The following is a 15,478-nucleotide window of genomic DNA, read 5'->3' on the forward strand; positions in this document are numbered from 1 at the left end:
AAGAAGGAAGCGAGAAAGTTATAAGGATAAACAAGTAAATCTAATGTTTGAAATTCCATCAAGAGGTTTTTATTAAAATAGTAATGTTTCCTGTCAGAATTTACTGGTCTTCTTCAGTTACAGAATATTTGAAAGTAACATTGTAACATTAAAGAACAAAATTTAAATAATATATTGTAAACAACGTTGAATATCAAGTTCAAAAAAATGAATACATAAGGTTTAAATAAAAGGAAACATGAAAAATAAAAAGGTTGAACTTGTATTGTCATTTTCTTCAGTTGTGCACTACAATATTGGTTATTTATAGGGATAGCAAAATGTTAAATCTGCCTTATTTGGATTCACTCAATTATGATATTTAAAAAGTTGCTACAGATCAATTGTAGTAGTGTTTCATAACTTGTCTCTCAGCTAAAAATTTTATTTCTGGATGAATTATGAACTTTGTGCAACAATGAACCAATGCATTGAAAAACAGGCGGACCATGTTAAAAAAATAATATTCTTGCATTATCACTATCATTCTTATAAATTTCAGAATTACATTAAATGTAATTGTTGACTTATCCTTATATTGATGTTTTATATTATTAGTTACACATTGTATAGTGGATATATATTTTGTAACATTTTACTTATATTCAATTTTATTAGATTAATTATTAAGAAAAAATAACTTACTGCTTTCATTGTGTTGACATTCCATACTTTAATAGTTCCATCATAACTTGCAGTTGCTAATAAATCACAATTACTGGGTTTGAATTCACAATCAAAGATTGTTTCAGTATGACCCTACAATAATATCAAAATAATTTAAAGAATTTTAACATTACTATAGGGATATTTTCATATTGTAAAGAAAATTTGCATTAATAATTACTTTTGTAAATTTTCTTATGAGAATATTTCCATAGTAATTTTAATTAAAAAATTTTAATGGAAGAATTTTAAATTTATTATGTGAACACTAAATTAACATACATAGTTTCTAGATCATTTTAACTTAATGGCTTTTTTTTAATTCTTTCTGACCTGTGGACACTAAGAAGATCTTTTTATCAATATCAAGCTCATTATGGGTTTGGCTAGGCCTACAATGGGATGGCCAAATGGTGAGGAATGGGACACAACATAACCTCCCCAAAAATTCCTGTGGTGTTTTGACCTGACTAGAATTGCTTCTGGATCCCTGGACCTTACAAGTTAATGGTTTAGAAATATAATTATTAATTAAAACTATTCTAAATTATAATGTTGTTCACATTCCAAAGTATGTCATACGTAAAAATTATTAAAATTAATGCAATACATAAACACTTCTTGGTAAGGAAATGTATGATTTGTGAAAAATTTCTAATTTTGAATTTTTTTTAAATTTATGTAAATATAAATAATTAAACTGTTTTATTTCAATATGGAAATATTTATAGGTGTTTTACATAAAATTGCTTTCATAAAGTATTTAGATAAATATACGCAAAATTCAAATGAAATAAATTTATATCTACAGCAAATTTCAAAAGAATACTTTTTATATTCACATGAACACTAACATGGATCAAAATATTTGCATGTTTTCTGCATTATATTTTTTTCATTTAATGTAATGTTACATTTTTTTTACTATATTATTTTTAAACTTACCATTTCTCTACAGAAATCCCACGAATATCGACTCAAATCATAGACTCCAACTCCTCCATCCAAAAACAAGCAAATAATTCTAGCAAGAAATTTACTACCACTTGATACTATATCTCCAAAATGAGAATTATCTGATGTTTTGATCATTTTGTTGGGCTTTTTAGCTGGTAAAACACAAAAAGTCAAAAAACCAGTTTGTTTTAAACGTCTATTTTCTAATGGTGTACACTTTGAAACATTCCATATTCTTAAAATTCCAACATCAACATCTGAAATAAATTTAATTAAAATTCATTAACATATAATAAACTGTTCAAAGATTATTTCTAAGTGAATTATAAAAGCAATCTAAATACTTTTTTAGGTTAATGCTACCTTAGGTAGCCAAGATGGCGGCTCGTCTCCAATTCCAGCAAGGAAACAGTGGGACGCACGTTCTAATCTAACCTAACCTATTCTAATAAATTACCATAATTATTAGAAACCAAATTATTAGAATAGGTTAGGTTAGGTTAGGTTAGAACGTGTGTCCCACTGTTTCCTTGCTGAAATTAGAGACGAGCCGCCATCTTCGATACCTAAGGTAACATTAACCCTTTTTTATTTACAATATGGGGATACTATAGATTACTATCTATGGAATTTCGGGACTTTGAGTATATATCTGAACTGAGAAGACCGAGACGAGTTCAACGATACCCTACTTTTGGACCGGAGACGAAAAATAAAAAAGTTATCATACTTTTTTCCAGCGATCGCGCGACGATAGGGAGTCGCGTCGCTCTCCCCGCTAAGTCGGCCTCGCTTTCGCAATCGGGAGTCGCGTCGCTTGCCGTTAAAATTGCCTTTAGTAGACGTTTCCCCCCTTTTTTTTACTTTGTTCAATAACTACCATGAATCAATAACTAGTGACGTTTAGCACATGGCGGCCTGCCGGCGGCTCCCCTCCGGGAGGTCAGTCGAGAGCACGAACAGTCGGAACGGCCGCCATGTTCGCTGCCATAAGTAACATTACCGAAATGGCGATCGCGCGATGATCGGAAGTCGCGTCGCTCTCTCCGCTCTCGTATCGCGTGTTTAACCCTACTGGAGATGACCGTGTTTAACCTCATGGTTTGCAGACTTTACCGCAAGATGGCAGTACTAGCAACTATGGTGCCGTCTTCGTGAGAGCATTAAAAAAGTATGGTAAGTGAAAAAGTATGATAACGTTTTTATTTTTCGTCTCCGGTCCAAAAATAGAGTACCGTTGAACTCGTCTTGGTCCCCTGAGTTCCAATATATAATCAAAGTCTTGAAATTCCATAGATAGTAATCTATAGCACACCCTACAATGTTCTATAATTGAGAAATATCAGAAATTAATGAAAAAACTACAGAATAAACTGGAACGATATATATATATATATATACATACTCTCACTATGTTGCCACCTTTTCAAAATTGTTGACCCGGACAATAGGTTTCTTCCAACACAAGTCCCTGACTAATTTGAATTTGAAACCGTACGAGGCATGCGCAATGTCATTTTACAGCCAAAAACTGAATAATACGCATGCCAGTTTTAAACCAGTTAGGGGACTTGCGTTGGAATAGACCTAATGTTTGCCAGAGATATTTGCAAGTTAGAATTTAAAAAAAACATTTTCTGTCACTTTTAGGTTGCAACTATGCAAATACAAGCGAGCGAGAATATGTGGCGAGAAGAGGCGAGACGCGATAAATATCAAACCTTGTCAGATATGTGCGAGAACCAGAAATTCGCTCACGCCAGCGAGATTTCTCGCTTGTGCATGTTTTTCTTTGTAAGAACTATATCGCTCGCAACCTTTCCCTCGCTACTAAATTCGCGACTGCATAGTCGCATCCTTAGCCTAGGGATAAGTTTGGGTGGGGATGTAAAGTTAAAGTGTTTAACCGTTAAAATAAAATACTCGCAAATGTTTTTATAAATTTATTTTGTTTTATCATAATTTCACAATTTCTACGAAAACCGGACAAATTAATAATCAATCTGGACCATGAATTTAAAAAACCGACTTGTCCGGGTGAAAACCGGCCTGGTGGAAACACTAGATCACTCTCACCTAAACGTCAAATTTCCAGCAAAACACCCAAATTCAACATTCGAACGTTTTTGGCCACTCGTTAATCGGCCTTCATCAGGAAAAGTCAAACGGAAATAACTGTTCTATTTATAGAATGTTGCCGCGTTGTACACGTAATTTTTAAAAGTTTTTTAAAATCAGTTTCGAACATCGGCTGTGACGTATATTAAGCAACGTATATTTCCTTTTAAGAGTCTAAATAATACTTGCATGCAGTTGGTACGGGAATGTACTGTACTCCGTGTTGATGCATGCTCCTCTCATGTCGGAAAGAAACCAAATCAATATCCTTTACCAATATACTAAATTCTATTTTGGAAAAATATATGCTAAATGTTGATCTGGAATTAAATTCTCTATCTGGGTATCTTTCTCTAAATAGATAGTTTCTATAATTTAAGGTTTATACTTTGATTTATTTGTATGATGTAATTTCTTAATAAACATTAAAGTCTTAAAGAAAAAATGAATTCAAAGTCGGTTTTTCAGAATAACGAATTATAAATGGTTTCATTTTTATGGGTATTCAATATATTCTCTTTACAGTGAACTATAGCTTCATTTTACAGCTTATTTCTCAAAACATTGGGTTAAGAACAGGAGCGGATCTAGGTTTTTCGGGGCCTAGGTCCAATGGAGCCACATTTTTTGTTAGATTAAGAATCCTTAAATTGGGGTTTAAGAAGATTGCAAATTAATTAATTAATAGAATTCACTTAATTATATCAAAAGAAAAGCTGAATTTTAAAGCATCTCAAAGATATCTGTAGAAAATAAATTGTAAAATCAAATATTTTACAATGCTAATTTATCAATATTGGAGGACAAAAATCTGCATAGGAGCATAACTTGGTATATCTAAGAGTATAAAATAAATATACGAATTGGTCTAAACTTATATAAACTCGATCAGAATTAGCTGTTATATCAAAAACATTTATAATGAGCATTGAATAGAATATACTGCATATTAAATACATATAGAGAAGCAAGCCCAAAGAGCTCGAGATGCTTTTCCGTTTTGTATTTTCTGTCCAATTCTTTTTTCTAGTTATGTGACCAGAAGAGATGATGTTGAGAAAAGGCAAAAAAATATAAGTCAAATATTTCACTCTGAAAATCGCTCTAATTCTCCATTCGACTATTATCTTATCAACACATAAAATAAGAGGTATTGAAACGCATCAAACTTCTTATCAGATTCGATTCACGTTCAAAGTTAAACCAACATATAACGACGGTCTCATGCATAAATCGATTTCTTCCAGAATTCTATCTGCTTTTATTTCACTTCGTAGGCCTGTTAGTACCCAAAGTCAAGAAAACTTAAAACAGTCAAAATAAATAAATCACTTCACCTCGTCGGTGACCATTAATTGTAATTATTAATCGCCGCATGGGCGACAACTCTAAGGGTTCGGAATTCGCTCAATAATATTCTAAGTGTGCCGATACCTCAAAAAGTTGAAGGATAAAAGCTTTTTCGTTCCGGCACCACTTATTATTGTGGCCCGAACGAGTTCTTGTCCCTTCGAGTTGGTGCCACGGCGCGCCATTGTATCATATCGAAGCATAAAGAATATTTAAGAATCAGTTTCTTACATGTTTGCAAGTTAAAGAAAGTTATTATAGATTGACAATATTTTAAACTGATTCATATTAAACCTAAATACGTGGTATATGGTGTATTATCAATAAAATTACTACTTAAATCCGTCGAGATAAAATTTATAGATCTTAGTAGAGATCATGCAAATGAAAACACTATTAAAGAAAATCGTGTTCAGAAATTGCAGTGTGCAAACTGTAGTATCGCTATGATCTTGTTAGAATATGACATGTAGATTTATTTCCTGAATTTAAAGAACTTTACAGTCTCAACGTATTGTAATAGATGACATTGGTGACGACGTCTTTCTCAAAGAAAGAAGAGTCAGTGATTCGACGATATTTTATGACACCATATATATATATATTGTAGAATACGTAGCGGGGTTTTGATTTTCTGAATTCTTGTGATGAAAACCACATTCTTCTAATTCTATTCACTTTAAAAAATAAATAAATAAATTTGAAATATATCCATTCTTTCTCGAATTCTAACTGGTTTGCATGACGGTGGAACTAAATTAAAATTTAGATTAGTAATATTTATTATTAAGTACTTTTACAATATAACAAACACACTGCTCTAAGAAATACGGGGAAAATACTATAATATCCAAAAATGTAAAGAAAAATTTTAATAAAAATAAAAAGATTTTTCAAATTTAACGATTAGAAAGTTCCTTACTCTCAACTGAAATAAATAATGTTATACATTAAACTATAAGATATTTTATTTAAATCTAAAATCAATAGTACAAACAAAAATATAAGGTGTATTTGGAGATTGAATCAACTTAATTTCGTTGAAAGATTTCAAATTCGGAGAATGGAAAAGGAAAAAAAAAAAAAAAGAAAAGACAAGTAAAATATGAAGCATACAATTTTAAAATATCTATATTGATTTTAAATCATTCATTGTTGTTCATAATTATTCGAAATTCTGTAAATTACTTATGCATTTGGCTTCATAAGTAATAAAAGTTGTTTTAGTTGATCAATTTTGCTTTCAAGATAACAAATAAACCGATTACTCTTCCGTGTTGAAAACGGTTTGTGAATAATAATGATCAAGATTTTTTTTAAAGAGAAAAGGTAAATTCTCTCTGAAGTTAAATCCATAAAATTTTCGATTTAGATAATTCAAAAATTTCATCAATTTATTGCAATAATAACTAAACAAATTTATAACGTAATTTTCGAGAAAAGTAGAAAAGTCGTAAAAATGTAAAATATAAAAATCAAATGATTAAAATTAATGTAATTAAAACTAAAAAAACACTTCAAAAGTTTTATTTTCTTTATTAACGTAACGAAAAATATTAATAGTCGGATCGAGACCGTGAGCAGAATTCTTAAAAAGGTGAGGTTTTAAATAAAATATTCCTTCTTCGTATCGTAATTTATTAATTTTTAGGTGTATACAGAGTAATACAATACAGTAGACTAAAGAAGAACTGAATGGGTACAAAATAAATGTTATAGCCTATACATACACTGTTTTAATTTCTCAAATCTGTCCAAATGGGAGAGGTTAAACTATCAAAACTCCCTGGCATCTACCGCCTTGTTTTAGATATTAAAGAATTTTTTATTTTACGATGATTAATACTTGTAAATTTTTTTTAAAATATGTTAAAAATAGTCTTTTGTTTTTTTAAAGTTTTGAATTTTAACTTATTAAATAAAATCGATTGTCCTATATAAAACAGTAGACCTAAGAAACATTTATCAGAAAGTGATCAATACATAGGATTGCAATGACAAGATTGATTAATTTTGAATAAGATATTGGATCTTTTTCTGAAACTTAATTCTTATCGGCTTTTATTAAAGGTATTAACGTTAAGACTTTTCGTGTTTGTCGATAACTTTCTTCTTTCTAATAATTATAATAACAGTTTTAATTAAATTTTTTTTTTACATAAACGTACAAATACTTTCTCAAATTTCATTTGTAATTTTAATATAATTTATTACAATATTTATTAAATTTAGTATTATATTATAGAACTTTTCGAATAAGAAAATTACAAGCTCAAGTGTTTTTATTACATCTTAAATTATATTATACATTCTGTCAAATTATTCCGTGTCTATGAAAAGTTTCATAAATTAAATCATTTGGTTGTAGACTATTGATAGACACGTTATATTTTCACTTGATACGAACATATATTTTTAATATGGTCCTATCTTAGATATGGTTATATAATTAAAAATTATTAGCCGTTTTGTATAGTAGAAACATCGCAAAAAAGGCCAAAAAATTTCATTGAATTTAGTCGAATGATTAAATTAAGTCATATCCTTGAACAGGTTCAAAAATTTTTTTCACAATAACTTCAATAGTTTGAATGTAAATATTCTTAAATAATAATTATCAAAACAATGGTTATTGTTCTTGGATATTTAAAAATTAATTTATGCAGTTTATTCAGATTTCAAATATTCGAACAGATATCGAGAAATTATATAATGACATTCAAAAACAGAAACTCTATTAAATATAAGAATTTTTTAACAAAAAAAAAGTTAAGAAATTATCGATAAAAACTTCAAAAATAGCAAAAGAAGCATTTAAAACTTAAATATGGTTTAAAAAATTATATTCTTATTATATTATAAGCATTATTATATACAATAATAACCATTAAATATATTAAATTATGTTATTTTTCACTTAAAAAATATTCATGAGGATGAAAAGAAGAGAGAAGAAACTCTGTTTTATATCAATCGAAATGAGTAGCGTGTATTTTTATAAATTTAAAATGTTTAAATTTATATGAAATTTAATTTCATTATCATACATAGTTGCATGTATTATATTTAAACCTAAATTTATTAGTAAATGCACAGATTTCTGACAGCGCTTATACGTTTTATTCTCCCGATATTTTAATTCTTTTTTTTATTTGTTATTGTAAAATAATTTACGTGTTTCACTTTTTAATATGAGTTTAAATAGTGAAATAAAATATTATAAATATAATTCAAATTCACACGCAAAGTTTTACAATAAATTTTCAAATATTTTTTATCTAGTCTAGTAAATCCATTTATCTATTAATCTATGTTTGTTAGTTTAAACATTAACCTGCCTTCTTTCAATTCCAAATTTCATTCACTGTTCTTACTATTATTAAACGCTTTTATTTAACTTGCTTTGTTAAACTCAAATTTCATCCACTTTTAATTAAGATAGGAGGCTATCTAAGTTCGATGACAATACGTTTTAATGAGGTTTTGGAATGACCCCATCCCTACCATTCTTCCCACACCGAAATCCGATAAATATAACCAAGTATAGAAGTTAATCATGATGTGTGTATATGTAAATGTACTGTAGTGTTTTATGTGGTGGGGATGTGACACCTCACCATTCCTTACCCCAACTAAAAGAAAAATCTAGTAGTTTTATTATAAATTTAAGTTTTAAATAAGATTAGATAAAGTTTAGAATGAAATAAAAATGATGAAAAACTGTATATAATATTTTACCCGCTGATACAAAAGATCCTGGCACTTCGGGAAGCCAAGCGATCGAGGCAATTGATACAGCTTTGCTCGGAGACGAATATGTCGATACAACATTTACGACTTCGTTACTTGTATCCAATAAATATAAATAATTACATCCGCATGCTACAAGGATGTAATGAGAAGATAATGGGTCCCATTGCAAAGATGTAATCGAACTCGACTCATCGTTACTCTTTTCTTGTTCATTTCCCTGAGATTGAATATTGATATGTCTTTGTGGTTTTTTATCTGAAATGAAATAAAATTCGCTATAAAAATTCTATTATACAGGAAAAACTGAATGCTGCTTTACCGAAATATTTAGTGATAAGCTTTTAAAAATACTTTTTTATGCTACAAATTTAATAAATTATTAATTATTTTTAAGAAATGAATAAGAATCAATTCGAAATTAAGGATAATTTTTTTTAAAATATTGCATCTTAAATGAAAATATATTATAAAATATAAAACTACTGTATTAAACTTTTAATTTTATCATAAAAGATAAATTATCTGTTTAACAAGAATATAATAAAAATAATAAGATTTAAAAATTAAATTTAACGAAATAATCTATCAACATTTAATATAAAATATTAACAATTAAATAAATATACCTTTTGCATATATAGAAACGGTACCGTCTTCGTGACCGAATGCCATATTTAATTTTTCAGATTTGCATAAGGCCAAACATGTAATTTTATTGTTAAACGGAGGATATTCCTTCATGTTATATATACTTTCGGTTTGAATATTTCCGTCATAATTTCTAAATTTCCAACAGTAGAGCGGTCCTTTATGTTCTAAATAAACCAATACATTTCCGTGACCCGGTAGCCAAGAGATAATAGACGGTATAGTCGGTGAAGTATTCAGAAGAGTAATTAAAGAATGATGTGCAATATTCCATATACAGATACAAGGATCTATACTAGCACTTGCTAGTAAATCAATATCTCTCGGGTGCCAATCGAGTGCGGTAATAACTTTTTTATGCTCCGACATAATCGAATGTAGATAAAAGTTATGAGTTTTATTATCCATCTAGAAAAATAAAAATAAAATTGTCCGATAAAAAGAAATATATTTTTCTTTAATAATTTATGTACATTATATATTGTTGTTTTAAAAAATTGATTTTATATTATTATTATTATTATTATTATTATTAGAAGTAGAACCTATTCAAGGCTTTAGCTAAGATGAAGAAAGGAAGAGATTGAGGAAATGGGAAAGAGAATAAGAAAGAAGAGAGAAAATTCCAGTAGGGTACTGAATCAGAAAGTATGAAATAATATTTATATACTAGTTTCTATATATTGTTAAATTTAATATAAGAAATTATAAATTCTATAACATTTAAATATTTTCCACTTTCAAAAGACTTCGGAGAAATGTATTGTATTTTATTATTTCTGTATATAACACAGCTGTCACGTCGTACAGTTTCTCACATAAAGCTTTTAGTAATGTAAAAGTAATATTATTAATGTATGATATTTTGCAATTAATTATGTAGATTGACTTGTCCTACTTATTTCTATAAATTTTGTTTTCTTTTATAATATAAATAGTTCTGTCATAAAAAAAAATTATTCTAAAAAATATGATTTCTGAACATTTTTATATTATATTTCTATTAAACTCACATTTTAATAATTTAATAAATAAAAAATAAAATATAAAAATGACAAATTAATAAAATATATTTAAGTTTATTCGAAGGAAACAATAGTGAAAGTTAAACTGCAATTAAGTATTAAATATTTTATTAATTAAAAATGTTAATTCAAATTTTTTAATGCTTACTTCATAAATGTAAATAGCTAATGTAGCACCGTAGGCAAATCGCCGACCTTTCATAGCCACTACACTTCTGTTCCAAGGTTGACATCCCGCAGGAAGCAATGCAATTTGCCTTATTTCAGTCATTCTTTAATAAACATCAAATAAAAGCCTTTATTAGAAGTATGTTTTATTATTTATTTCTGCTAAAATTCGTATAATATAATTAATAAAATCTATAAATAGATCTATTATTAAGTCATAATAGTAGATTTATATAAATTTAAATTAGCTTATTCTATTTTACTGTAACTGTACAGGATATTATAAGATAACTTATAAAAAATTAAAAAATATTGACTATTTTAAATTTCTTTATTTAAGCCTTTTCTTTCCAATTAAAAAAATTACTTATCATCATTTATTTGATTAAAAATAGAAATAATGATTAAAATTTGAATTATAACAGAGATTCAAGAAAAAAAATGCATTATTTAGATTGTAGTTTGCTTAGGAAATTGCTTTATGGATTAATTAATATGCACTTTAATTTTGCAGTTGGTTACTGTTCGCTTCTGTCACAACAATCTAAGAGGGCTGCGATTAATAATAAAATAAACATGTTTATTTACTTGCGAAGAAACTTTTCAAACAAAAACTTTATAGGATAATGCGTTGTTTTCGGTCTGTCGATTGTAATATAAATTTTAACAAGATTGTTTTCCATTAAACTGAGATAAACTAGAAAACTACAATTTAAAACTTAGAAAGTCGTAAACGTCGTGTTTAACTTATTGTTTATTTCATTATATATTAAGTATGTAGCTCCGAATGATAAATATATGTTCATAAAACATTTCATAAGCTTAAATCTTTACTAAAAAGTTTTAGTAAATAATAATAATAATATAATACTTCAGACTTGAAGTATTATATTAATAATATAATAATAATAATATAATAATAATATTAATAATATAATAATAATATAAATCAGACTTGAAGTTATTCCAGAAAGTAAAATTAAAATATATAAAATTAAGTGATAAAGAGTTGCAACAAACTTTCTTTCATTCAGATTTTATACATAGACTCAAATTACCTACAACAATTTTTAATCTGATGGAAATTTTAGTAATATTTTAATACTAAAATATATTGTATTCTACAACAAAAATTACGTACTTAATAAGTAAAAGGATTGGATATTTCTTTTAGTTTGCATGTATAATATAAAACAATCCATATTCAAACTAACACAGATTACGCTTTTTACCGGTAGCCTCGTGGAATCCATTCAAATTTAAATTAGGACCTCCCATGTATAATGTTGATTTCAGACATTTTTCTTCGTGAGAATTTTTTAGAAAAATATTTTCTTATAAAAGATTAATTTGGAGCCCCACCAATTGGGATCTTTTGGCCAATTTCCCCTTTTTGTCCATAGGATAACGCGCCGCTGACTAACACTCAGAAAAGAATATATGTTTTATGATATTTAATTGTATCTGAAAAGTTCATATGATTCGAAACAGTTTGGGACAGTCTATTAATTACGTCTACAGTTTTTGAGCCCGTTTTGACTCCTTTCTCTCCTTGTTGTACACAATATAGTTTTGCTTTAAATAGTTCTGCGAATAGTTTCTAACTGGCAGTTTATTTGTGAGGTTCCAGACGAGGTTCGAACTCCTCACTAAAATTTTACTTAGAAGCTTTCTACTTCAGAAAGGAATTTCGTTAGATAAACACAACGCGAATAAGAAGAAGAAATAATAATAATAAAGTAAGTGTTGGACGATCTGAGATCACGTGTCGAACTGGGAAGACGAACTAAGTCTTGGATGTTCGTAAATAAGACGAAATTACAGCAAACTCGAAGTGCTCTAAAATATTTCGATTATCAATAATTATCGTTAGACTTCTTATAAGAAAACAAAACTTACAGAAATACGGGAAAAAATTTTAAAGTTCGTTTAAACATCCCGTCGTCCGAGATCGAGATGCGGTGTCGGGTTAACATCGAGATTCGACCATTCTCGCGCCCGATCGGGTCTCGTTCTATCTGGAGACAAAGAAGGGACTAATCGGGTAGGAAAGAGTAGGATTATGGATCAATTAAATTGTTCGGTCCGGGGTTAAAATTTATATAAACCCGCATCTCTAGTTCATAGTGCGCTTTTCCGACCGTTCTTCAATATAAATACGCTTCTCCAACCTTTCATCTCAGAAACCGCTCTTCTTCCCGAACTGTGTCGAGGCCTCAAGAACTAACTTGTAAGTGACCCCTTTCTTCTACGTCGTCAACGACTCCACCCCGGATCTAAAGGAGTTACGAACTATCGCTCCAGATCACAAAGAACATCTTCCTGAGACGAATACTAAAGAATTAACTTAATACATAAGCAACAATTCTTTTGTAACAATAAACAGGAAAATTTGTAAAGGTGTTTCGAGTCTAAATCCGTCGGCACCCACAAAAGTGATTTATACCCGCAGACCCTTCCGGGGTTCGGTTATCTGACAGATTAGGTACGTCCTTATATATTTACATGATTAGTAAAGACATTTTAAGGACAAATTCATATACAAAGCTTCAATTAAAATAAATATTTAAGTTAAATTTTTACATTCTAAAATTTTATATATAAGGTGATTGAAATAAATCATGACCATCTCAATCACCTTATATAAATGAGCACCCGAGCACCTAATATTAACGTGCTTTTCCATAATGATATGCTTGTAATAATAGAGAGTGCCCACAACGCATTTTATATGTCCCTGTAGCCCTACTAATAGCTCTACCTTTAACGGGCGTCAGTAATACAGACTTAGTGCGAAATGTTTGGACATTTTGACTTAAGTCTGTCGAATCACCTATAAATGCGATTTTGCTAAAGATGAAACTGTTTTTATTAAGTTGACAGCTTTTCTATCTGGTTTTCAAGTGTGAGATAAGGACTATGTCATTACGTAATTTGGGTTACTTAAAACTTCACAAGCCAGAATAATCATCATTTAATTAACTCATAAATTCTGGAAATATTTATGAGAATTGAGTGTTTAGTTGATTGACTTGACCATACCTATTTTCAGGCAAACGTGGCCTGGCTTGGTTTATCAGTCAGTACATGGAATCCTTCGCCGAACAGAAAAGCAGATTTTACGAGGAAATTTCGTGTTCAAGGACTGTTTGCAACAAGTTATTTTCAAACAAGCAGAGCCGTAGCTACGGAGGATTAATATTGACATCTGCATTACTTTAACGTAATTACTAAATTTACATGGGTATACACAGCTAACTGTCCGTAGTGCCATATGGTTACAATTTTTTATATACCCTAATCTAAAGACAGTTTACGTAGACAATTCTTCATGTAACCCTGTATTAAACGAGTCAGTTATATTAAATATATAACAAAGATTTTATTAATTAAAATTTTTCTTTAAGTCAAAAAATACATAATTATCAGATATATAAAGTTGCAGAATAATAGCATAATTATGTTGAATAAACCGTGTTTTTCAGACTCGTGACATATCAGCTTAATATAACAAAAGCGTTTCATGAAAGAATATAATACAATAGTTAGCTAACACAAAAAGAGAGTATCATTCTTGTAAACTACACATCATTTCTTGCCATTTGAAATATGCTTTTTAAATATAACAATGAGAATATCAGTATAAGGATTAATATTAAGACTGGCAGTAAATGTTTGTAAAGGATAGTCCCCTGCAATATATCGATTAGCTTAGTATCTAAAACTTAACGAGCTTCCCATTTTCCATTCATTAGCCGCGTGTTAGAGGTAACAATCGAGTTGTAATGTGTTTGCCAAATTCGTCCCGCACATACTCAATAGGATTAAAATATGAATAGAATATTGGATAACTTACATAATTATTACTTTTTGCTAAAATCATAACGATAACTGGCTGTGTTCTATAAGATCGAATGTTTATAAAAACGAATGCTTTTATACTTACAATTGTATATGATAGCTGCTATTGATCTCAGATTCTCGTGCGTTTTGAAAGAACTATTATGAGTTATCCAGAGGTCTGTATAATTACTATACTTAAAATTCCTAAACTATTTGTTAAAAAATTTATATCGTTCTTAAAAAAATCAAATTGTTATGCATGTCTTCTTAGTTGAGAGAAAGACTCATTGATTACAGTTGTACAGTAAACCACGACTCTTCGCTGAGTAGAACAGATTATAGTCACTAACGTTCCAATGACAATGTAGCGTAACCTAATTTCTGCAAATATACAGTGACGAGCGATTATACAGTCACGCAACATTCACTATCTATAGCATAAAGCTTAATATGATGCAAATGATTATGAATTGCCTGATACTCGATTTCCTATGGCCACAACAAATGAACGTTACAAGTTTAGTGCATTAAATGGCGGTTTCAATGAGCCATTAATCTTGCATAATGATTGATCGTACTTACTCCGACCTTGTCTTCCGCATATTGTTTTGATTTTGTTTTAATAATTCCTGAGTTAGATTATCACACCATAATTCGAGTAACATTCCTACAACTCGGACTAAGGATTCCCTCATGTTCAGCGCTCATTTCTATATGCTTATATCTGTCCAAATAGCAGATTACAGTAAATGATATTATAAAGAGGGCATTTCATCATACGTAACAGAATTTCGTGTACAGTCTGCCATTTTAAAATTAAGTTGTCCTTTTGTTTACTATGTACTACGCATATTCGCCGCATATGCCATGTAGCGTATGCTATCCCATTGCAATTTTCGAAATGCACTTAA

General features: G+C 29.2%; 1 protein-coding gene across 2 annotated transcripts in view; it reads right to left on the reverse strand.

Moving 5' to 3' along the window:
• Positions 1–15,478, reverse strand: part of LOC136977537 (WD repeat-containing protein 17-like) — a 116,217-nt gene that overhangs the window by 80,730 nt on the left and 20,009 nt on the right. For both annotated transcript variants that reach the window (XM_067273032.1, XM_067273031.1), the window contains exons 2-6: positions 10,705–10,828; positions 9,510–9,939; positions 8,869–9,138; positions 1,651–1,919; positions 685–798 (exon numbers count right to left, since the gene is read on the reverse strand). In XM_067273032.1, coding sequence (XP_067129133.1) covers positions 685–798; positions 1,651–1,919; positions 8,869–9,138; positions 9,510–9,939; positions 10,705–10,827 — 1,206 coding nt within the window. In that variant the 5' untranslated portion in view covers position 10,828. The remainder of the gene's footprint in view (positions 1–684; positions 799–1,650; positions 1,920–8,868; positions 9,139–9,509; positions 9,940–10,704; positions 10,829–15,478) is intronic.

This window comes from Centruroides vittatus, unplaced genomic scaffold (assembly GCF_030686945.1).
Source record: "Centruroides vittatus isolate TY-2023 unplaced genomic scaffold, ASM3068694v2 contig_460, whole genome shotgun sequence".
NCBI classification, from domain to species: domain Eukaryota; kingdom Metazoa; phylum Arthropoda; class Arachnida; order Scorpiones; family Buthidae; genus Centruroides; species Centruroides vittatus.